Source organism: Podarcis tiliguerta, assembly GCF_965153285.1.
Source record: "Podarcis tiliguerta genome assembly, chromosome: 12".
Classification (NCBI taxonomy): Eukaryota; Metazoa; Chordata; class Lepidosauria; order Squamata; family Lacertidae; genus Podarcis; species Podarcis tiliguerta.
In genome coordinates, this window is record NC_139545.1 from 47,242,485 (window position 1) to 47,265,829 (window position 23,345).

At 40.6% G+C, this 23,345-nt stretch overlaps 1 protein-coding gene across 1 annotated transcript in view; it reads left to right on the plus strand.

The window, feature by feature from the left end:
* LMBR1 (limb development membrane protein 1) overlaps positions 1-21,811 on the plus strand; it is a 60,119-nt gene extending 38,308 nt beyond the window's left edge. The window contains exons 8-17 of the mRNA XM_083406614.1: positions 313-377; positions 2,007-2,079; positions 6,291-6,371; positions 7,493-7,569; positions 8,137-8,214; positions 9,106-9,179; positions 9,438-9,528; positions 11,551-11,617; positions 16,470-16,631; positions 18,049-21,811. Coding sequence (XP_083262740.1) covers positions 313-377; positions 2,007-2,079; positions 6,291-6,371; positions 7,493-7,569; positions 8,137-8,214; positions 9,106-9,179; positions 9,438-9,528; positions 11,551-11,617; positions 16,470-16,631; positions 18,049-18,134 — 854 coding nt within the window. The 3' untranslated portion in view covers positions 18,135-21,811. The remainder of the gene's footprint in view (positions 1-312; positions 378-2,006; positions 2,080-6,290; positions 6,372-7,492; positions 7,570-8,136; positions 8,215-9,105; positions 9,180-9,437; positions 9,529-11,550; positions 11,618-16,469; positions 16,632-18,048) is intronic.
* Positions 21,812-23,345: the final 1,534 nt, after the last annotated feature.

Consider the following 23,345-nt stretch of genomic DNA (forward strand, 5'->3'; position numbering starts at 1 on the left):
ATAAATTGGACAAAACAACTCATTTTTGAATCATTCTCAGTTTTAAATTTCAGTGATATGAGAATAAGACAGAATAATAAAATGGAAAAAGGAAATGTATTTGTCCATAATTCGGACAACTATTAAGGCTAACTCCATACTCCTACTAGAGTTGCTTGAAAACAGCCAATGCCTATGCTGCATGGCAAGAAATTACGAAATTATTGGGCAGAATGGAGTTTCTCTTGCTAACTACAATTGCCCTTTGCGTACATTAATTATTTCAGATTCTGTTTAATGGAGACTAGAACTGTGTTGCGTTTTCCTCCACAGTATGCACACCAGTGGGACTTTCACGAATGTTTACAGTGATGGGTCAGTTGCTTGTGAAGCCAACGGTAGGTGTTACCTGCTTTGATGGAATAAGCAAATCCAAACAGGTCCCAAGCATGGAGGTGGGTGGGTTGAGATCAAGTAGGAGCCTGGTCTGGCCAGACTGTAACCCCATTACCATGAGGGGATAATGAGGCTAAATTGTAATCAAATAAACCTATATGTTCTAGATTTTGTTCAGTCATAAAATACTTAACTAGGCTCCCATAAACTGGAGGAAACTTCTAAATGTCTGTTTCACACATATCCTACAGATATTTCAGAGACATTTCCACCTGAAAATAAATATTCCAAGTCCACTTGGAAAAGAGTGTAAAGTATCATCACTTACCTTACTAAAGGATATTTGCAACAAACAACTGCAGTTAGTTTTCAGTGAAGTGTGTGTAGCCCTCCATACTTTTTGCACACTGCCAGGCTCTCTGTCAGACACTGAAATAAGTGTAAGCAAGCTTGCACTCATCAAAAGCTGCAGTTATGGCGCCTGCCTATTTTGTTGGTCAAGGGATCTAATGAGAAATTGATTTTTTTGGAAAACAATCTATGGTTTTGCAAATAAAAAGTGCAGAAAGATAAAGCTGTGAAATGAATCAATTTATTCGTAAAACGTTTGCTGCTGTGTTGGTACAATAGGATAAAAAAAGCAAAACATTACTCCCTTTGTTAGGACCATTTTTTTTACAAAATAGTCAGCAAGCTTTGTAGAACTTTCATTGAGGTTGGAATTTGTGTTCTAACAAAATAGCAGAAATGAGGAGTGTTTGGGGCATGGCAGAGAAACCTCAGTGTGCACCCTGGTGCAATTTCAGAAATGTATACAATTTAATTTCAGAATTAGAAAAATTTCTTTTATGATAACATGAAATTGTATGTATGGGATCATGGCAAGTGTGTGGAGAAGGCACATGTTAACATGTTTGTAACGGGCCCAAAAATATGGTGCTTGGGACCTGAATCCCAAACTAGAAAGTAGCTTTACCTAAAAAGTCTGTGTTTGACCAAGTTCTGTCAGAATCACAGATTCATAGAATTGGACGGGACCTTGAGGGTCATCCTGTCCCACCCCCTACAATGCAGGGATCCTTTGTTCAATATGGGGCTCAAAGCCACAACCCTGAGATTAAGATTCTCATGTGCTACTGACTGAGCTATCCCAGGCCAGGTGAAAAATATTAGGTCTGAACAAACTTGAAGTTTTTGTTTCATAGTCTTTGTTATAGGAAAATGCTTTTGTGTTGTAACCTGGGTCCTACACATAAATAAATCTGTACTTGTGCATTTTCAGAATTGTGGTCTTGACCTGTGTCGTCAACTGAACGTTTTTTAACAAACCTTCTCCATGTGTAAACAACTTGAAGAATTTTGCTCATCACATAGGATCAATTCTATATGCACAAATGTAAAATTATCCACTGTGTTTGGGAACCAAGAGAAAAATCTAGGAGAATGCCAGAAGCATTGTTATAAAAATAAACGTTGCCATTTTGGTCAGCTGAGGGCCAGTTCACACTTGGCCCAGCGGTATAGGTTGTCCTCATGCCTAGGCTCCTATTCCCTCTAGGTTTTGCACATGGTGAATTGTGTATGGACTACCTGTAATGCATATTTATCTAGTGTCTAAATTTCTGACTTAGATCCTTGAAGACTTGGATGAACAGATATATATCATCACCTTGGAAGAAGAAGCTATCATGAGGAGGCTAAATGGTAGGTATGTTTGATACGCACGGTGGTTCGTCTTGTATCTGGTTGTATAAAGAGGCAATATTTTGTCATTTCTACAGAAATGATAAGCTTTACCAGCTGCCACATTTGTTTTCGATCCAAACCTGCCTTTGCTTAAGGACAGGAAGCGCTCTGAATGGATTGTGGTGTGGGCAGCCATTTTAAATAAAGGCAAAACCAAGAATACATTTCCTTGTATGCCTCCTTCCGGAAGCTGCAGCAGCCAAGCTGGTGCCAAATGCACTCTGCTTTCCTTTGGACCACATCAGCAAGGCCAAGAGGGGGTGTGTGTCTTGTCATCTGGGCAGCCCAGGACCCCCATACACACAGCCCAGGCTTGCACCCTGGAGAGGTCCCTTTGGTGCTGCTAATGCAGCGATTTGACTTCAGAACCACTGGAGGCACACTCCTTTGCCTCTCGAAACAGATGGATGCCAACCATTTCTTTACATGCTATGCATAAAACGTTACAGGGAACTCACAGAAAGAAATGCCACATTGTCCTTTTCCATCAGAGGGTATGCACAAGCTGCTGGATGTTCTGGCAGTATAGGCAGTATAGAAATGAAGGTCATAAGAAGAAAAAAACAAGAAACAAAAATAGGATGACAATTTCAATGAAGTGACATTGTTTTGAGGGTGATCTGGCTGTGACATCTGTCACTCCATTGGTCGCCAGGGTTGACTGGGCCCTTCCTCCCTCACTGCTCCATGTGCATCCTTCCTGAAGCTGCAAGTTCAGTGGAAGAGGATGACTATCTCAGATAAGAATGAATGCACCGTTCTTTGGCCAAGGGTATATGATAGCTGTGCTGTCCTGCTAGAACCTTCAAATGAGCTCAAGGGCATTGCATGTCATAATGTAACCATAGAGAATTGATTTATTTTTATAAACATCTAAAATACAGAGAATTATAGTTGGAATTTCAAAGACTACCTTGAGATTTTTAGAGCAGAGCATCTGTTTCATTGAACTGGTTTATATGTTACCTTTAGCACAAATGTCAGCGAATTTCTTTGAAGCTACAGTGGAGTAATTATTTTTTCCCTAACTACCGAGCGTGATGTTATGATGGAACGGCACAATTATTGTTGCTGTGTATTTCATTATTGTTTCCTTGGTGTTCATGGAATGGTCATGGTCCCCCCCCCCCCTTTCTTTCCTTAAGAGAAATCGTGTTTTGACACAATCGGTTTTGAATTCTGTCCTTTCAGGGAATCAGATGGGAAGACTAAAACATGCATTTCAGTTGCTTAGATGTTTTACTTATAGCTGAGAAGCTTTGGAATACGTGTTGTTACTATAGTCACATTTCCTTTAGTTTGACTATTTTCAAGTTTTTTGTGGACAGATGGGCCTGCTACAAAACGTTGCAGTGCTGAGTGCTCCTGATCAGGGGGTCAGCTAGTTAGCCAACCATTGAGAAGGACCATAGCTTGGTGGTGAAGCGTCTGCTCCACATGCAGACAGTCCCTGGTGTCCCATGATACCAGACTGGTATCTCCAGGTAGGACTGCCTGAAACTGGAGAGTTGCCACCAGTCAGTCTAAACAGTAATGAGCTGGATGGACCAATTGTCTCATTGGGTAGAAGAAAGCTTCGTATGCTTCCTGCATTTCACCCAGCAATTGCTGGAGATACTGCCCCTATGACTAATCAGGACTTTGAGAGGAAGGGAAGTTAAGCCTTTCTCCCATGCCAGTCCTGATGAAAATCCCCTCTCCCTGAAGAATCCCAAAGAACAGCTTTGGAGTAGGAAGCTGCAGTTCCTGTTTATCCACAGTTGCAACAGTGTAGAAGAAGAAGAAGAAGAGTTTGGATTTGATATCCCGCCTTTCACTCCCTTTAAGGAGTCTCAAAGCGGCTAACATTCTCCTTTCCCTTCCTCCCCCACAACAAACACTCTGTGAGGTGAGTGGGGCTGAGAGACTGTGACTGGCCCAAGGTCACCCAGCAGCTGCATGTGGAGGAGCGGAGACGCGAACCCGGTTACCCAGATTACGTGACTACCGCTCTTAACCACTACACCACACTGGATCAGAGGTGTTGGAACTGCAACCACAAAACAGGAAATGTTCTCCTCGGTTTCTTGAATAGGTTAGTTGGTTTGTGTGTAATAAAGCATTGTACATAAAAATTCCCTGGGCTAAACATGGAACCTTTTCAGAATCTTCCTTTGTCTGTGGGGCAGTCAAAACAGTGGTGCTGTGGACCTTCGCTTGTCCCACTCATCTATCCAAGAAAAACAAACACACCTGTTGAAGAACCGTGTCTTTGTATGCTAGTGAGAACTAACAAATACTGAACAAGGAAGTATTGAGCACCTGTTTGCAAGTGTGGACACACATAGAACAGATGTTAATCACATTTTGGCAGAAACTCAGGTACTAGCATAATGAAGGGCTATGGAACCTGCCCCTCATCCTGGAAAGAATGAGAAACTTTGGTAGCTATAATCTTCATAATTTCCTAGACGGGGGGATCTGAATCAGCAATATTTTTACTTCGGTTGTGGCTTAGCGGAATGCTTCTAGGAATCAAACTGAAAAAGCGTAAATTATTATTAATCTTGTGTCTTTTAAAAATGCCTTTTTAAGATCATGCCAGTCATTAAAAACACTTATAATTTATAAAATGTGAATTTTATATAACTTTATTTTCCCCATATGCTTTTTTTTTGGTGGTGAGGAAATCATCCCTGCAATGGATGATCTGCCTAAACTTTCTTGTTGCGAAAGAGACTGGTTGGCAGAAGTGTTTCTAGCATATTGTATTTCAATACCCACATCATTCCTACACCAAAAGAATAAAGCTAGGACTTTCTTTATATTAAAAGGGAAAAGTTGCCTTTAGCTATTAGTTTTCCTGAATCCAAGGAGACGGGTGGGGCAGGATCAAAAATGCTTATTTGATCAAAGTTATTGGCTCTGAAGGTATTCTGACCTATGTAAGAAAGATGAAAGGTGTTGTTTTTATTGCGTACTAGTAACAGTGTAATTTTGAACTAATTGGTGTTGAACTGCCAATCACCTACAGGGAATGCAAATAGATACTCCTACAATTTCCTTTGAGGTACTGAAATATTATGTTGGGGCTGGAAGAAAAACAAAATAATACTGTTAAATTGACCTTAAATGAGCTGCTTTGTGGTTTTCTTGGAGAATCCCTTCTAATTTTTCATGACTAGCCTGGACATGTTCTGTCTACCAGTTTGATTTATTGGCTAGACAATGCAGACATTAAACTTTTGTGCTTGTTTGAAATGAAGTTGAGAGGCTGTAGTGCTTTGAATAGTTTGTGCTGTCTTTCAGGGTTCTGATGTGATTGCTCTAAAATGTTGCCTTGCTCTTTGGCAAAATATTGGGATTAGTGTTGCCTTGTTATCATCTCGGAGGAAGTTGTAAGACCTGTCATTTATGCGTCAGTGTAAATATTAAAGATTTGATGTATTTCCCATTAACACTGATGTGAAAATTACTGCAGATGCAGCGAGATTTGGTGAGCATCCAAACACCTGTATTGACAAATAAAGCTTCCTTTATACAGGGTAGCCCATTATTTAGCTCACTCTTCTCTGCTCCAAGGGGCAGCTGCTCTTTGAGGACTTTCCTAGCTGTGCTGTTATCCTCATTACTGGTGATGCCAAAGGTTGAACCTGGGACTCCATGCATACAAGCATTATGCTCCACCTGTGATCTATGGTTCTGGTCCCGATGTAAAATGGTTAAAGAGGTGTTTGCCTTTTTCCATGTGGAAGCAGAGGACAATTTATATTTTTGCAGATGGACCACAGGAAAGGTGCGTCCTGGTTTCTGCAAAGAAAGGAAGGGCAATGGAAATGCCAAGGACTAGAAAAGAAGAAAAAAGCAGGAAAGAGGAAGGAAAATAACAACTCTTTAGGATCCCAGGGATTCCGATAGTCTGGGATTCAAACAACTCATCAGTCACAGTTCTGATTTAACTCATTGGCTAAAAACATAGCTGGCAGCAGCCAATGTGAGTCTTCTCACAGAAATCATTTAGAAGGTTGCTTGCACATTTTGCTTCATAACTTTCCTAGCAGCTTCAGCTCATAGTCTTGGGCCCCTATTGGCATGGGCCCTGACGCAATTGCTTCTTTTGCACCATTATAATCCAGCCAGGTTTGTTTTAGTAGCCTTAACCAAGTGGCCATGTCTTTCTTCTTGAACAGGGATGTCTTCACCGGTGGAGTACAACACAAAGCAGCTGAAGCAGGAACTAAGTAATGTGAAGAGTATGAAGACAAAATTGGGTAATTACATCAGGCCTTTTCTGTGGTTCCCTGTGTGTGTGTGTTAGTTCAGTTTAAAACTATTTCTGGGTGGTGTTAGAAATGTGTGTGCTTATCATATCAGGTGTTATTACCAAGACGATCTCTTGTGTAAATAGGTTTAGTTAACATCACACTTCATGGCAGGAAACCCTGCAGTCCTGTAAATGGGTTTTGATTTATTTATGCCCTGTCTTTTCCCCTGATGGGACACAGTAAATATATACTTAATAGCTTTTAGTTGTTTTTTTAAAATTAAGTATCCCATCTGATGGATGAATATAGTCACACAAGATAAGGAAATAAGAGCCCTACTGGATTAGACCAAAGAGCTGTGTAGTCCAGCACCCCGATTCTCATAGATGCCTCTAGGGAAACCCACAAATAGGTCATGAGTGCAGTAGCCCTTTCCTGCTGCTGTGCTTAACCAGCTGGTCTTCAGATGCATTCTGTTTCTGGTCCTGGAGCCATCATAAACCTTATCCTCCCACGCATTCGTCTAATCACTTTTTAAAGCCACCTGAGTTGGTGAGAATTGCCATACCTTGTAACAAATTCCATGGGTTGATTACGCTTTTGGAAAAATATATTAAAAGAGGAAATAAATTACATATACATTCTTCTGTCAATGGGATGTTAGCTCTTTTTGATAAGCTTTTTGCATGTGATGTAATCTGCATTAAAAAGGGTACCATTGCAGACTCCATACAGGGAGCCAAATGTTTGAATGTTCCAAGCGCTTCTCATATGTGAAGCCAGATTGTTGGGGAAAACATTCCAGAAAGATGAGTAGGTGGTTGATGTCCCCAAAATGAATCCTTCCAATACTTTGCTTGGTCATGGTTAGGGACAATTAAATAGTACGTGGAGTAATGTGTGTGCCACTTATTGCCTGACAGGGCAATATAAATGGCCTACAAATTGGTAGGCTAGGAAGTTGTCCTTGGAATTCCACAGTAGTCTTGCTTACAATATTAATCGGGGCTGCTTTTAGTTAAGTGTGGTGGATCTATATCTTAGAGAACTTCTACTTTCAGAATAGGAAAAGATGTTTGTCTCTAAACACCTTAATATAGCAAGTTTGCTGATTTTTCTCTTAAAAGAACGACGGAAAAAGGCTTCAGCTTGGGAGAGGAATCTTGTGTATCCAGCTGTAATGATCCTGCTGCTAATTGAAACTGTAAGCTGTAATTTCCTTCCATTGCTTAAAACCCATCTGTCCTTTTGAGATTAGTGATCTTTTTCATGTACGTGTGTGAGCTGAGTAACAAAAATAAGAAGAAGCTGTTTTTGTCTCCCTAAGCCAGTGGTTCTCAAACTTTTTTCTCTGGGCCTGGGACACACTTCCAGAATAAAAATTTGCTTGTGCCACACCAATTTTTTATTGATAAGAAGTACATCGGAAAACAAAAAGAAACAACTTCTTTTCGTGCTTGATTTAAAACATAGAACACAATTACTTTATAATACGATTGTGGGACATCCAGAGAGTATAAAACAGTTATACTGATGTGATATGATACTATACTACACTGAAATGTTTAAATGTTTCTTTGATTGTCCTTGAATCTTCCTGCCACACTTGCCACCCTCTCCTGCCACACCCTGTGGAAACCACTGCCCTAAGCCATTAGCACCCAGTTTTCTCCTCCAATACAGAGGGGGATTCCTCAGAAATGGTAATCAGTGTGAAATACAGCAAATATTTTTGAACCCTCATGACTTGATGTTTCTTTTTCTTTTTAAGGCAATCTCCGTCCTCTTGGTTGCTTGCAATATTCTTTGCCTGCTGGTTGATGAAACTGCAATGCCAAAGGGGTCAAGGGTAAAGTGTTATTCTTTTGTGATATTAACACCAGCAAAAGGCACATTGACAGCACAATCTAATAGATGCCTACTTGGAAAAGTCCCATTGAATTCAGTGGGCTTCAGGAAAATGGGTATAGAATTGCAGACCTGTGTTCAGAAGTATGAATTCTGTCCCTGACTTTGAGTTTAATAGCAGTCACGCAACCTCAAGTTTTCATATTGTGAAGTGTGCTTCGCACATTGTTTGGCATTTGGAACATATCTAAATAGAATAAAAGGAACAATCTCAATAATCAGTGTTGGAAGCAGCAGCATATGTGTACAGGTTAATAATGCACAGAGCTGTTAGATGTCACCATTAACACCACCGCTGGTGGGGAAAGCAGTTTAAAGTGGCATGTATCTAAAGCAACAGGGACCACATCAGCAGCAAGACTGAACAAAGCTCCAGTTGTGTACAGTCACCCTTTTTAATATACATCTTAGTTATATTGTGACTTTTCTGTGTTACTCTATTTACACATGGAGCATGATTTAGAAAGAGTTGCATTTACTGTTGAGACTGCAGTAGCCAGTAAGGCAAGCTGCTTTACAATTCCCCTGGTTTCCCTTTATTTGGGTCAAATTATTTGTGCATTTCAATATTTGTTCTGAATGTGCACACTGGCATTCTAACGTAGCTCATCTGGATGGAAAATAATTATGTTTTGAAATGTCTGGCTCATGTTTTCAGCCTTGATAGTGTGCAATTATTAATGGCTAGGGATTAGCTCAGTAAGAAGATTATCAGAAAATGATGCTTCCTAACTCTTCATTTTTAGTACTTCTGTCCAATGCACTTGAGATTTTATGGGCAGAAAAATAATAGTGCTCTCTGTGTAATACTTTTGTTTCTTAAATCTTGCAGGGGCCTGGCATAGGAAATGCCTCTCTGTCCACATTTGGTTTTGTGGGAGCAGCACTCGAGATCATTTTGATTTTGTATCCTTTCTTTCAGTAGGCGTTCTTGTCTGTTAACAAGTATTCTGTCTAATTTTCTGGGACGCTGTTAATTTACTAAGACACTTGCCTAGAAGAGAGAAAACGACAGGCCGGCCATTCCCATGCACTCAAAAGTGGTTGTTATTTTTTTCTCTCTCTCTTTCTCTCTCTGCCCCCCTTCCCTTTGTGGTGCTTAAGTCTTCTAGGAGTCTGAAACCGGCATTCTTTAGTGGTTCTTTTATTCCTTGATTCTCACAGCTATCTAATGGTCTCTTCGGTTGTTGGCTTCTATAGCTTACGCTTTTTTGGAGATTTCACTCCCAGAAAGGATGACACAACGATGACAAAGGTAGGTTAAAAAGTCTGAGGTGGTGATGTCTCCCTCCTCTTGCTTGCCCATTTCTTCCACCCAAGGCAAACCTGACTCCCACAGATGGTAATTGCTCTGAATGGCTCATTTGTGGTGATTAGTGTTTGTAAGTTGCGTAAACAGACTAGAAGATTTTTTTTCAGGCCCTGAATGGTCTTGAGGGGGAGGGGAAGGAAGGAAAAGCCTTGTCCTGTTTAGTTTGGATGGCGTCCATTCACTTGTAAAGTGCTGGAATGGCCAAGCTTGTTAACTAGCCATAGAAAATCTGTTGAAGGGTTCCCTCCCCCCCTTGTATTGCTAATGAGTAACTTTGTCCAAACTGTACTTTAGGAGCTTCTTTGAAATGCAAAGAATTTGGTTGCTTACAAGTAATGCAGTCAAATTAATTCAAATTGAATAACTAATTCGGAAGTAGTTTTATTCAGCAACACTTTTTATTCTGAGGCTACTTTGACTTTTCCAGAACTTTATAGTGGCTTTAGAAGAACTAGTGCTGGGGTGTACACATTTTTAAAAAGTCATTCCCACAAACAGATCAAAATTATTTAAACTGAAAACCTACTGGCCATTAACTTCTGAATTTTTGAGATCTCCTTTCTTCTCTCCTTTCTTTTTTGTATTCAAAGAATTGGAGGAGGGGGAAAATATTTGCTTTCATCTTGCAAGCAATTCTTGAAAGTGGGAAAGTAAACAACTATAGATGATCCTTGAATAAAAATGTTGAGGAATCCCAGTATATATGCTCAGCCCCTTCACATACAGCATGTTAGAAAAATGCTCCTCACATATTTATGTAATCCATGATTAATGTGTGAGTGTCAGATTCAACTACCCACTGCATAAACGGAAGCCAGTGCAAGGACTCCCTCTAGTTCAGTGAGGCTTTTCCCCCTCATTCCCCCTGTGACTCCCTCAAATCTGCTCTGGAGACTCAGGAGACTCCAAGAACAGTGTGAAGGAGAAGGGATATGCTTCTGCTGGGCAAGGAGAAATATTTGCATTGATGGAACAGTCTCCTGGATGCTGTGTTGAATTACCCCCTAAATCTTGAACATGTAAGCAAGTGTTTATAGAAGTGGCCTTAAATGCCATAAACTATACAGTGATTTGCATACCTGTAGTGTTCTTTCAGCCCCCCTGCTTCAGCACACAGAAGGATGCCCATTACGGTTTTATCTCTTGATCTGCAATGGTTCTTACCAGCAAAGAACCCAAAGATTCCTTTGGGACCAAAAACAGCAGCAAGTCCAGCCTGCTGCTCATTTCAGCACAGAGCCCAAATGCCGTTCTGGATGCACAGAGGCTGGAATCTCTGTATCTGGGAAGCCAACATAACATTCACTGTTATATTAAAAAGCATCTGTGGCAGAAATAGGGGCTTAGTATGCTTTCTTTGAAGGGGACACGGGTGGCGCTGTGGGTTAAAGCCTCAGTGCCTAGGGCTTGCCGATCGAAAGGTCGGCGGTTCGAATCCCCGCGGCGGGGTGCGCTCCCGCTGTTCGGTCCCAGCGCCTGCCAACCTAGCAGTTCGAAAGCACCCCTGGGTGCAAGTAGATAAATAGGGACCGCTTACTAGCGGGAAGGTAAACGGCGTTTCCGTGTGCGGCTCTGGCTCGCCCGAGCAGCGATGTCACGCTGGCCACGTGACCCGGAAGTGTCTCCGGACAGCGCTGGCCCTTGGCCTCTTTGAGTGAGATGGGCGCACAACCCTAGAGTCTGTCAAGACTGGCCCGTATGGGCAGGGGTACCTTTACCTTTATGCTTTCTTTGTGTTTGTATGATACAGTATATGCCAATATCTAAAGTCCCTGTGGTCTATATAATTTTTTTTAGAGGAGACTTGAGCAATATTGGAGAAATGCAGAGGAAACATTAACCTTAGGGATGGGCAGACTTTAAAATCAAATTAGAAGAACCTGAGGTGTGTTTTCAGTGCCTTACTTGGTAGACTTAGAGCTCATCAATCCTATTGAAATACTTTTTTTTGTTTTGTTCAAACAGATAATTGGGAACTGCGTTTCGATCTTAGTCCTCAGTTCAGCTTTGCCAGTTATGTCAAGGACACTGGGTAAGTCTTATTTCTGTTTTTTAGAGAACTCTTTATTGAGGTGTGTGTAGTTTGGTGTCATTGCCTACAGATCAGTAAATGGTTTCAATCATATTTTCAGGAAAGAAAATCTAGGTACAACTTGAGTGTCTTATGAAACAGCTTTCTGAACATACTTTGCTGGAGCTCTTAAGCCAGTGCAGACTCTGATCATTCTTCCCATGTCAGCGCCATACTTTGAGCACTACTGCTGGGGTTCCAGAAACACAAGCAGCAATGCCTAAGTTTCCTTGTAAGCCTGTGACTTGGGTGGTAGGCCCTATAGAGACAGAGTTAAGAGGAAAGATCCTGGGAAAAGTCAGCATATATTTGCTTAGTAGCACATCCTTGCCTTCTGTGTAGTGCAAGGAGGAAATATAGACAGTAAGAATCTTATACCGACAAACCCTGGGATTTGTGTGTGTCGATGTGTGCACAGACTTTATGGCCTGGTTTCAAGCAAATTGTCCTCCACGTGTGGCTAGCAAAGATTAAAAATAAACCAAGGCATAATTATTAGGAGTAAAAGGACAGGACAGCAAAAACCTAAAACACAGCTGTAGTCTACATTTCACAGAGCTCAGTGGTAGTTTCCCACCAGCACCTGAAATCTGCCTCTGTGATAGGAATGGAGCAACTGATTCAAAGTGCCCCAGTTCTGAGGCTGAGTAGCCTGCCCTTGATTGAGGGTATCAAAAGATGCTGAGAAGTCTAGCAGTATTAACAAGGCCATACCCCTGTGTCCTTCAGGCGTCAGGGCAACCAAGCTAGTTTCCGTGCTAAAACTAGTCCTGAAGTCAAATGGAATGTAGACCATCAGGTTTGTCCAATAATGCAGTCATGCAGTTTGGAGGCCAGTGTAGCACAATGGATAGGTCTGGGGTTGGTTGTGGAAAATCCAGATTCAGGTTTCTTCATAGCCACAAACCTCAATGAGGTGGTCTTGTTGAAAAGCCACACAGACTGTTTCATAACACAAATGACCTTGTCATTGCGATAATAGGAAAACAGCTGCAGCCACAGATAACAAAACTAATATACTAGGGCCATAGGTACATTGTGCTGCCTTTTGCAGACAGTCTGGAAATTGCAAGTAGCTCAGGTTACAGCTGCAAGGCTAACTGGGGTGGGTGGTAGGATCATAGTCCCCTGTGCTAGACTGGCTGCAGTGGTTCTCAGTCTTCTTTCTGAGCTCAGTTCAGAATCTTGGTGCCCTTTAAAGCCCTTCATGGCTGCAGTGCAGTGACAGAAACGATCATTTGTGAGCTTCCGCTCCGAATTTCCTGGCCTTCTGAGGTGCAGGACAAGAGCAGTTTTAGTTGTGGGACCACACTGCCCTCGTTTGGAATATCCTCCTCCAGGAGACTTGCCTGGTACCATATTGTTCTTTTAATGTTTAGATTCTGAGGTTTCTGAAGACCATTTCAAGTGCAGAATACAAATAAATAAATAAGACCTCTATGAATAGTTAGCAAATATGAGCTTTTCCGTCATAACTACTGATGATACTCACTTGCTAGATAAGTAGAGAAAATGAGGGAAACCAAAGGAAAGTAGCATCAATAATCTAGAAAGAGCTACTTGAAGAACCCTCAAATGTTTGATCATGCCTAGAGCCATATTTTCCCTTTAATGGAGCAAGCCCCCTGTGCTGTTACACAAACTGCTGTTGAAAGTCTCATCAATTTAGCAATTTTTCTTAACTTTCAGTACACATTCATTTAAATAATGAAGTGAGTAATTGCAGCCATTAGGTGTTTCAGCCTTAAAAAATGTGAGGGGTAAAAATAGGTCTGTAATCTTTTGCTGCTGAGGCTTTCTAGGGGGGTGGGAAACCTTATATTCATTGTCAACTGGCATGAAGATGACCTTCTTATAGAAAATATAATCAGGGAAAAAATGAGTGTGCGCACTTGCACACAAGAGGATGTGTCATTGCTGCTACACAAAAAGCAAATTAAAGGCAAGACTTCGTAGTTCCCTGCTGAGGGACACAAATGAAATTCTTATATTGTTTGCCATAGAGATAAAAGGAAGGCTAAAACTGCAAAGATGAACAGTTAAAACACAGCTAACAAAATGCACATACACAGCTGTCCAAACAGGATTAGTGGAGTGCATTAGGGTACAGTGAGTCATGTGGTGCTTTGCAGAATCTCAAAACGCACCACATTGGATGCTGTGAAGCTTTTCATAGTATGAGTAAAGCAGGCTTCTGGGTGATAAAATGAGGAGGGCTCTTGTCATAATGGGAATGGCAAATGGGAAAGTAAAATTATCTGTATTAGAACATTCAGTGACTTTCACCCCACCATCAACCTTAGAATGAACCAATCTCTGCAAGAAATACATTTTCTGGACACTTCTATAAAAATACAGGATGGGTACATAGACACCACCTTATACCGAAAACCAACTGACCAACAAACATATCTACATAATTCCAGTTACCATCCCAAACAATCAATTGTATATAGCCAGGCTCTACGTTACAGCCACATCTGTTCCAACTCTACAGACATGGATTGTCACCTAAGAGATCTACAGCAAAGCTTTTTGGAACTAAAATATCTGCCTGATGAAGTTAAACAACAGATCAACAAAGCCAGACTGATACCCAGAGAGAACTTGCTGCAAGGCAGACCCAAAAGAGAAAATAACAGAACACCACTAGTAATGATATACAGCTCCCAAGTTAAAACAGTTCAAGGCATCATCAGAGATTTACAACCTCTCCTAGACAATGACAGTTCTCTTTCTCTCTGGGAGGAAGACCTTTCCTTGCCTACAGACAGCCACCCAATCTTAAACAATTCCTCACCCACAATAACACAGCAACCAGACTTTACATGGACACTGGTACCAGAACCTGCAATAAACCCAGATGCCAATTTTGCTGCCACATACACCCAGACAACACCATCACTAGGCCCAGCAACATCAAACATACCATCTCAGGCCTATTTAATTGCTCACCTTCTAACATTGTGTAAGCTATCAAATGCCAGCAGTGCCCTTCAGCTCTCTATATTGGACAAACGGGCCAAACCCTACGCCAAAGGATAAATGGACATAAATCTGACATCAGGAATCACAAGACAGAGAAGCCACTAGAAGAACACTTCAATCTCCCAGGACATTCAATACAGGATCTCAAAGCAGCTGTCTTATTACAAAAGAATTTCAGAAACAGACTTGAAAGAGAAATTGCTGATTTACAACTTATTACTAAACTATGGAGAGACCTGGTCTGAATAGAGATATTGGATTCTTGTCTCATTACATATGCTAAAGCTATTTTTGGTCATCTGCATCCTATCCCTTGCTTTTTCCTGTAGGACTAATTGCAGTCGTAAACAGTCAACAGATTTATCATACTCATTGAGCCAGTCACCCATATCCTACTACCCTTCTGAGAAAACCCCCACCCTGCCCTCCCACTATACATAAGGGTCTGGTGACTTCTGTTTCAGTGTATCTGAAGAAGTGTGCATGCACACGAAAGCTTATACCAGAACAGGGGGGGCCACTAGGTGGCGCGTTGGAAGATGGCCGACAATAACATCTCTCTGACCCATACGAGGTATTAAGGGGCTGCTATGGGAAGTAGGCAGCCTTCCTACCCCCCCCAAGGGTATGGGGGGGGCTGCCCTGCCAGCGGTGTTCATAATGCACCCCCTGATCCGAGAGACGGGGGTGTGGAACACTTGGCAAAAGCCCTCGATGGAATCAGATCTTCCCGACGCCGATTCCAATCAGCGCGTGCTGGTTGCTTCAGCCTGGAATTATAATTGGAACTAATTGGCAATAACGGATCGGAAGAAGGCTGAAGCACATATATCAAGTAAGGCTCGAAGATAAGGACTGCTGACTAATGCATCTCTGTGATCGGGAGTGACGGATGGATAAGTAAATCTCTTGATGAATTACCACCATGAGAACGTAAGGCTGGAACGAAGGGGGGGGGGTGGAGGAAAAAACTCTCTTAAACTCCTTTGCATGATATGACTATAATAATCCTCCACCCTAGAAAGAAATAAGATCGTCGCGTTTTAAAAAACATAAACAGAACTTTAAAACTGTGTGGGGGAAATGACTACAATACGAGAAGATTGAAAGGCGAGAAGGAGGAAAATTCCTATGACGCAGTTAAAAAAACATGGCGTCTCGCAAAGACAGGCTGGCAGGAGAACAGACAGGAGGGGAGGAGATTCAGGACTTTGAAAAAGAAAGAAGGCTGGAATGCAAGTTTGACCTGACAGAGCCCCTGATAATGTCTGATTTATTGGGCTAGCCTGAGGAAAAATAATTGACCGACCGAAGACTAACAGAGGTCGTCGCTTGGAAGAGCACAAAACCCACACAGAGACGCCAAATCTTCAATCTGTTTGTGAAAACCATCAGAGATCGCAAAGAAAGGAATAAATGATAACAACAAGAAGAGAAAGAAAGTAATAAAGATCTATCCGAATCGAACTGGATGGAACTGTTTAATAAAAGCAGCAAATAAGTGATGTCTGGAGTCATCTGGAATTTTGGACTCGTGCTGAGCTTGATGTATGGGTACCCCCAAAAAATTTTAAAATTTGGCTGTATAATTTGGAATTAATGTGATTTGAACAATGTGATGTGATTGGCCTGTTAATAAAAATTATTTCAAAAAAAAAAAAAAAAAAAGAAAGCTTATACCAGAACAAACTTAGTTGGTCTCTAAGGTGCTACTGGACAATTTTTTAATTTATGTCGATTAAAGTACTTGGCGGTCATTTTTCAATCTTAGATATCACCCTCATTCGCTTTTCTGAATTATGTCACATTCTCTCCCCCCCTGCAGGTATTACCAGGTTTGATCTCCTTGGAGACTTTGGAAGGTTTAACTGGTTAGGAAATTTCTACATTGTGCTATCCTACAATATCCTCTTTGCCATTGTGACAACCCTGTGTCTGGTTAGAAAGTTCACCTCTGCAGTTAGAGAGGAGCTTCTCAAAGCATTAGGTAACATTTGCTCTCTTTCGTTTGATAGCCATATTGTGCATAATTTGAATTTAATTTAATTTGAATTCTAGAGTTACAGGGAGAGTAATTTGCCTGGTGTGGGTTTCCAGCTTCCTTCATGTGGTATAAAAAGACATACGTGGTGAGTGGTTCTGTGTTGAGTTCACCTAGTTTATTCCTTTTAAGAAAACTATTTGTTTGCTTTTATGCCATCTTTCTGTCAAGTGGTCTCAAGACAACTTATAATGAAGCAAACGTAAAAATAAAAACAACTAGAACTAGTTGAACCAATTGTTTTGCATGCTTAAGTGTCCATAGCAAGCCAGCTTATGAAGCCAAAAGCCTGTTTGAATAAAAGCTTTATCTACCATCAGAATGTTATAATAATAATAATAATTTATAAAAATAATAAAATTTTTATTATGTTAGTTGTGATCTGCAAAACCCTACACAATTTGAGGCCGAGTAGTTCTCATGATTTAACAGCCAGTACTTTTGAATTTTCCCTGGGAGCAGACTGGTACCAAATGAAGCTCTTGTAATATGGGAGTTGCATGCCACCTACAGCTTGCCTTGGTCAATAGCCTGGCTGCAATATTCTGAAGCAGTAGAACTTTCACTGTTCAGTCAGTGTCATGAACAGCACATCACAGTAGTTCAGATAAGATGTAACTAAGGAATGTGTTGACACAATCAAATCCACTAACACTGAGAGTGGGCACAGGATATTTCTTATCAGGTTTTGACATGCCAATTGGTTTGCTTTGGATAATGATGCAAAAGCTGGAAAGCTCTGAGGTGGAAATTAAGGAATTGCAACATTAGAAGACCACCAGAGACTCATGGACAGAGATGTTTTGAGCAGATGAATGTTCTGCTCTGTTGTCCTTTTCAAACTGCATGATGTAGTTTATTGTTCTACAGTTTTTGAGGCTTATTTTGTTACTTGAAAATTTAGTAATAATGAAATTGCAGATGTATGAATTCAACTTCACATTAGAAATCAATAGACAAGCCATGTAGAAAGTGAGATGTGATGGAAAGTTCACATACAGCTCCCCTCCCCCTCTGTCATGACTGATAGAATTTAAATTTGTATAATGATGCCATGACATTCTGCTTCTCCCGTCAGCAACCAAATATTTAGACCTGGGGAGAGGAAATACTTCCTATTATGACTTTACAGTGTTTGCAAGTTCTACTAGACAGTTGCAAGGGGCAGTTAAGTTGCACAGATGCTGTTCTTGTGCCATTTATAATCCTGTCTAGTTTCTCATGTTTTCCACAGGTCTCCACAGACAAAAATCTTCAATTTATTTATGTACTGGAACGAAGCCTAATGTGATTTTGAAAACACCTATACTTGTCAGAAGTGAAAAAGAAATTTAAATGGACTATCTTTTGAAATGTTTTGCAGGTTTAGACAAGCTTCACCTCTCACACAATGCAAGAGACTCTGAGGCTGCAAAGCCATCTGTAAACGGGCACCAGAAAACACTGTGAAAAGCAGGTGGTGGAACCGAGCCCTTTTGACTTCATGACATTCCTGTCACTTCATAGCACTTGTTTTTGTATTGCTTTTTCTTGTTTGTATATTGGGTCCAAGTTGATAACAAAACAAAAAAATGCACCCAAGAAAGCTGGGTGTATCAGACTGTCCTCTCTTCTTGCTCAGATTGATCCATGTTAAATTACTGTGTCAGCTGGCGCAGAATTGTCTTGAAACCTGGAAGTGGAAAGGAAAACTCCATTCCTCTTTGGATACACCTCCATATTGATCTATCAACATATTAGGCCAAGAATCTCCCGAGCATAAACCTTTTGCTGAAGAATTAGGCTGGGTGTCTGAGATGAGCCTTGCTAGTTGAAAATGGCAAATCCTTTACTAGAATTGCTGCTTTTTCAGTAAAATTGCATTATGAAAACGGACAACTTATAGAGAATATGGTAAGATCCAGGATCAGGACATTCATTGCCCGTCTGATGAGTTTTCACGGTCATTGTGTCTTAAGATACCAGCAGTTCCTGGTTCTACATAACAAACTGGCCTACAGTTATCACTAAAGGTAACTTCCACTGAGACTCATGAATTACACAATAACGTAACCCTAGGTTGCAATGCTAAATTGTAATTTCACAGACCTCTGATTGTTGTGTACATAATCATGCATTTTAGGGCAACCACACAACTCCATTAAACGCACAGAGAATTCTGTTCATTCCCTTCTGTGTAATGTGTCGCCTTATATGCATAAGCAGTGAGAAAAGGATACAATAGCACACAACTTCCACAAGTGTTAAAACAATTATCCCACTCTAGATGCCCTGGGTTAAGTGTGCAGTGCATTCTAGTTCATTAGAATAGACCATTTTTTCATTATTTCCTTTGTTGATCTATCTTTTTAAAAAACATGGAGTAATCAGGTAGCAGATTATAAACTCCAGTTTTTTAAATATGAAAATATAGATTCCAATTAAGGCATGCAATTTTCATTGATATTGTTACACTTTAGCAAATCTTGTGTGTAACATATGAATCTGAAGGAAGTTAGCATACATACTGTGAGTAGAGGTAGGTAGATTGTAAAGGCTAGCATGACATTTTATGAAACTTTGCTGAAGGTTTGTAGTTCTTGGATGATGAAGTGACACTGGCCATTCATAGATGAGCACATTTTATAAGTTAGATCCCATAAGGTTAACTGGATCTTCACAACTTTAATGTTTTACCTCACTTTGAAAATATCAGTATTATATTAATCTCATTAAGTCCAAAACTGGATTTTGATGTGTTGTACAATGCTGAAATAATTCTGCAAATTATCCTGCTTTTTAAAAAAGTTCAGAATGTTACTAGATTCATTGGGGCTCACAAGCATTTTCTACACTGTTTGAAATCAGTGTAGAGTTCCTGGATAATAGACACTATTCTAAGTTTCATATGATTTCTTATGAAAATTAATCTTGCATTGAATTTTGGAAGGTAGCATTTATAGTAAATACATTATAGAATTTTTTCTAATATTGTCAGTGGAAATGACAAATAGAACAGATGCAGGACAGAACTTATTTTCATAAAACTGTTTCTGGGAACTGGAATAAATTGTAAACTGGGGGCTTTTTGCCACAATGGAAGATGTAGAGAAATCGACTCACTCAGTGACATTGTTAGGGTAATCAGATTAAGCCAGGATATGCACAAGTGCTGTGCATGACATACAGCACCCTGCACATAAGTGGGGAAAGAAGCCAGGAAGCTGTAGTTATGATTTAACTATAACTTCACATCACATGCAAATGGGAAAATTAATGGCTTCTGAACCAGCCAACTTGTGGATAAGCTTGTTTGGAAGCTGTTAGCAAGGGAAGTTGCAATGAACTTCTGCTTTCTGACTTGTTTTTCCATTCACATTCACAGCATTTTATTATCTGAGCCAGGCCCAAGAGTTTAGATATTGATACCTTGTATCTCATTTTGAAATGGTAGTAATTGGTTTTAGGATTTTTAGTGTGCTTGGCACCTCCACTCAACACCACATTGAAACATAATCGTTTCAATATGCCTACAGAAAAAAAAAAAGTGGATTCTGTATAGTAAAGGTACATCAACAGTATGCTTATTACCATAGCTACTGCAGTCAACATATAGATGGATCGAACTGAATTTGAAAGTATTTGTGATTCTGTGGCTATCATGCTTTGGACAAAGTTTATACCAAATTACTGAGAATTTTAATCCATGTTCTTCATAGGTAGAGAGTTGACTTAGACAAATTTGCAAATTAAACATCAAAGACAATAAATGCAGATGGCATGAGGAATCTTCCATAAGTACCTTAATAAACTTGGGTTAGTTCACCTGTAAGTGCTCTACTGTACAGCCCCATTCAAATCAGAAGCTGTGCAAGAGGAAATGCTTCCCTGAAAATGTTGCCTTTGGTTATCCTGGGGTGGTTTGCATTAATGGTACATGGTATGAAACCTGCCCCCATCCCCAAAAGTCATTTGATTAGTGAAGGCTCCATCTCAATTCTTGTAATTTCTTAGGATCAGGTGTGCAACTTATCCTATGTACTGGTTTGCATCTCAATCAGGGGTGGGGTACTTTCTTTCCCTCTCAAGGGCCACATTTGGGACAATATTTGTGGTGCTAAATAGGCCAGTGATGGGTAGGACCTCTTCCTCCCCTTCCATTCCCCACCCCTTCCCAGCCACGTGCATGAAATTAGGCCAAAGTCTAAACTGCCCTCGGTAAAGTTTTAATGCCTTTGGCAGGAAAATAGGAGGGACCTATCTAGTAATGTGACCAGTGCCACTGCAGCAAATCATTGTTTCCTGGTGATACAATAATAATACAGGCCATCTCACCCTGTGAAATTGAAGTATAACCTGGCTGTTGCTGCCTCCCACTTCCAAACTTACACAAAAATCCACAATGCACCACCCTGGAGATGCATGTGAAATAAGAGTCACTAGAAGGGGGACAGATTCAGCACTCCCCCCCCCCCCCATTATAAATATATGTGGTGGTCTCCTGTTCCTTGACTTTGTCCATGTGAAATTGTTAAAATTGTCATTTTATCCCTCAGTTGAAAATTATTTTACAGAGGAAGTTCTACTTTCAAATATAGTGATAAAAATTACACATAAATACTTAAAGTTATAAAGGCTTAAATGTGTTTAAGTAGATGGTATTAGTAATTCTTTGATGGATACTAGTAATGTATTCCTAGTGGTTTGACTTGTGTAGTCAAGTGTTTTGTACCTTTTTTTAAGGTACAAATACCTCTACTTCAGTCATAAACCATCTGCCTCGTTATGAGGCTAAAGCACAAATATGCTTTTCTTGTATGAGCTAGATGTATATCAAATCAGACCAAAAATGTATGCAAGTTAAGTGTCTTAAGTGCGCCATTGTTTGGCTTTCTCCTCCACTGGTACACTCTGTTAACACAGCGTGACAGAATTGTTGTTGCAAAGTCTGAGCACATCTTTACTCTCTAGCTTTTTAAGCTAATGTCAAGCAGACATAGAGGGGTTATGTAGAAGTTGGCTTCACTAGGACACTTTGTTTACAGATTGTAATGTGACGTTTACCTTCACCCCTTTCTCCAATCTCTTTTACACAGTTGCCTGTTTTACAGTGTCAATTAAAGGATTTGACAATATGTTCTTCTACAGCTTACTTCGTTCAGAGGTGTTTCATTCAGCTCAAGCTTCATAATGGCGCACCTTGTCTTCTGTTCACTTAAAACACTTTGACATTGTGTACAGCCTGGTATTGAGAACATCTCACAGATGTTCTGCCTCTGCACTGAGATTTTTCTGTTTTCCTCTTAGGGAACTTGTGAACTTTCTTCAGAAGAAATGGGGAGTGGGTAGCAATGTATGTAGTTGTTTGTATGTATGGGTGAAGTTTATGGACAATAAGATACGCCACCTTTACAGATATTTGGGGTGTACCATTAATGTGCCCTGGAACACTTTTTAAATAGAGGATGGATAAAAGCACATCCAGGTAGGGGAAGACATACATCCCATGATTTGAAAGCTGACCACAAGCAGAATCTTGTAGAAAGCACTGGAAGACTAGGAGTGCTGGCTTCTCTCCTCACTCCTGTACAATACCTTTTTGATGTATAGTGTAAGGAGATAAAACCAGTGTATTCCTACTTAGTTCCTTTCTGACTACTCAAGAAGGAACCTCTTTACACAAGAGGTTCCTTCTTGAGTAGTCAGAAAGGAACTAAGCAGAACGACACTGGTTCTATCTCCAAGTGAGTTGGAATTCTCTTCTAGCATTTCCTCATTGCCTTTATACTGGTGCTGTCTTTTTTAGCCCGTCTCTAGCCTGTTGTCATACTCAAATCATGGTGAGTGTAGGGAATAAAATTCCTTTGAGTGTATTTGGCTTGTGCCTCACTCACCTGGGCAAGGATGGTCAAATCTTGCAAGTATTGCCAGAAATTGGGCGGGGGGGGGGGAGCTTGCTGGCTTCACACAAAGCATTTCTAGGCTATTGAGAACTGCCTCAATTGTCTATTTACTTGCTTGCCTCCTATTCCCATCTCTTGGTGAGCTTGTTATTCTTCCCATTTGGAACTCCGTAGAACCCACAAACAAAAGTTACCTTCCTGTTAACTATCCTTCAAGTGGCTATCCTGTGGATAAACACAACAATTCTTCAACCTTGTGGGTTCTTTTATATTTTGCTGAAACCCATCCAGAGTGGCTGGGGCAACCCATCAGATGGGTAGGGTACAAGTAATATAATATTATTTCTGTTTTGTGAGGAACTGACTTTATGGGAGAGAAAAGCTCTCTTCAGGGATTAAGATGGTGGTTCTGTAATGTGACTGCCTGCAATGTGGAACAATGGGAATGACTCATGAAGAGCAATTGCAGCAGGGAGGTTTCTTGTATGTTTCAGAACCCCGTTCTAAAAATAGGAATGGTGAGGAGATGGAGCTCGCATGTATTTACATCCGACTAGTGAAACACATGAAATGACTCCCCCAGGTTGCTTACAGATTTGAGGGTTTGAGCCTTTCTTCCCAGTTTCAGTGCTTACTCCTTGGCAGGGATTGAAACCTCTCTCCTGCTTGGGAGTCTGTGAGGGACAAGATTGAACATGGTGGCCTAGTTGCTACTGCTACCACACTTGCAATGTCCTCTGCCTTCAGTCTCTGGTTTCGAGAAACTGGATGAAAGGGA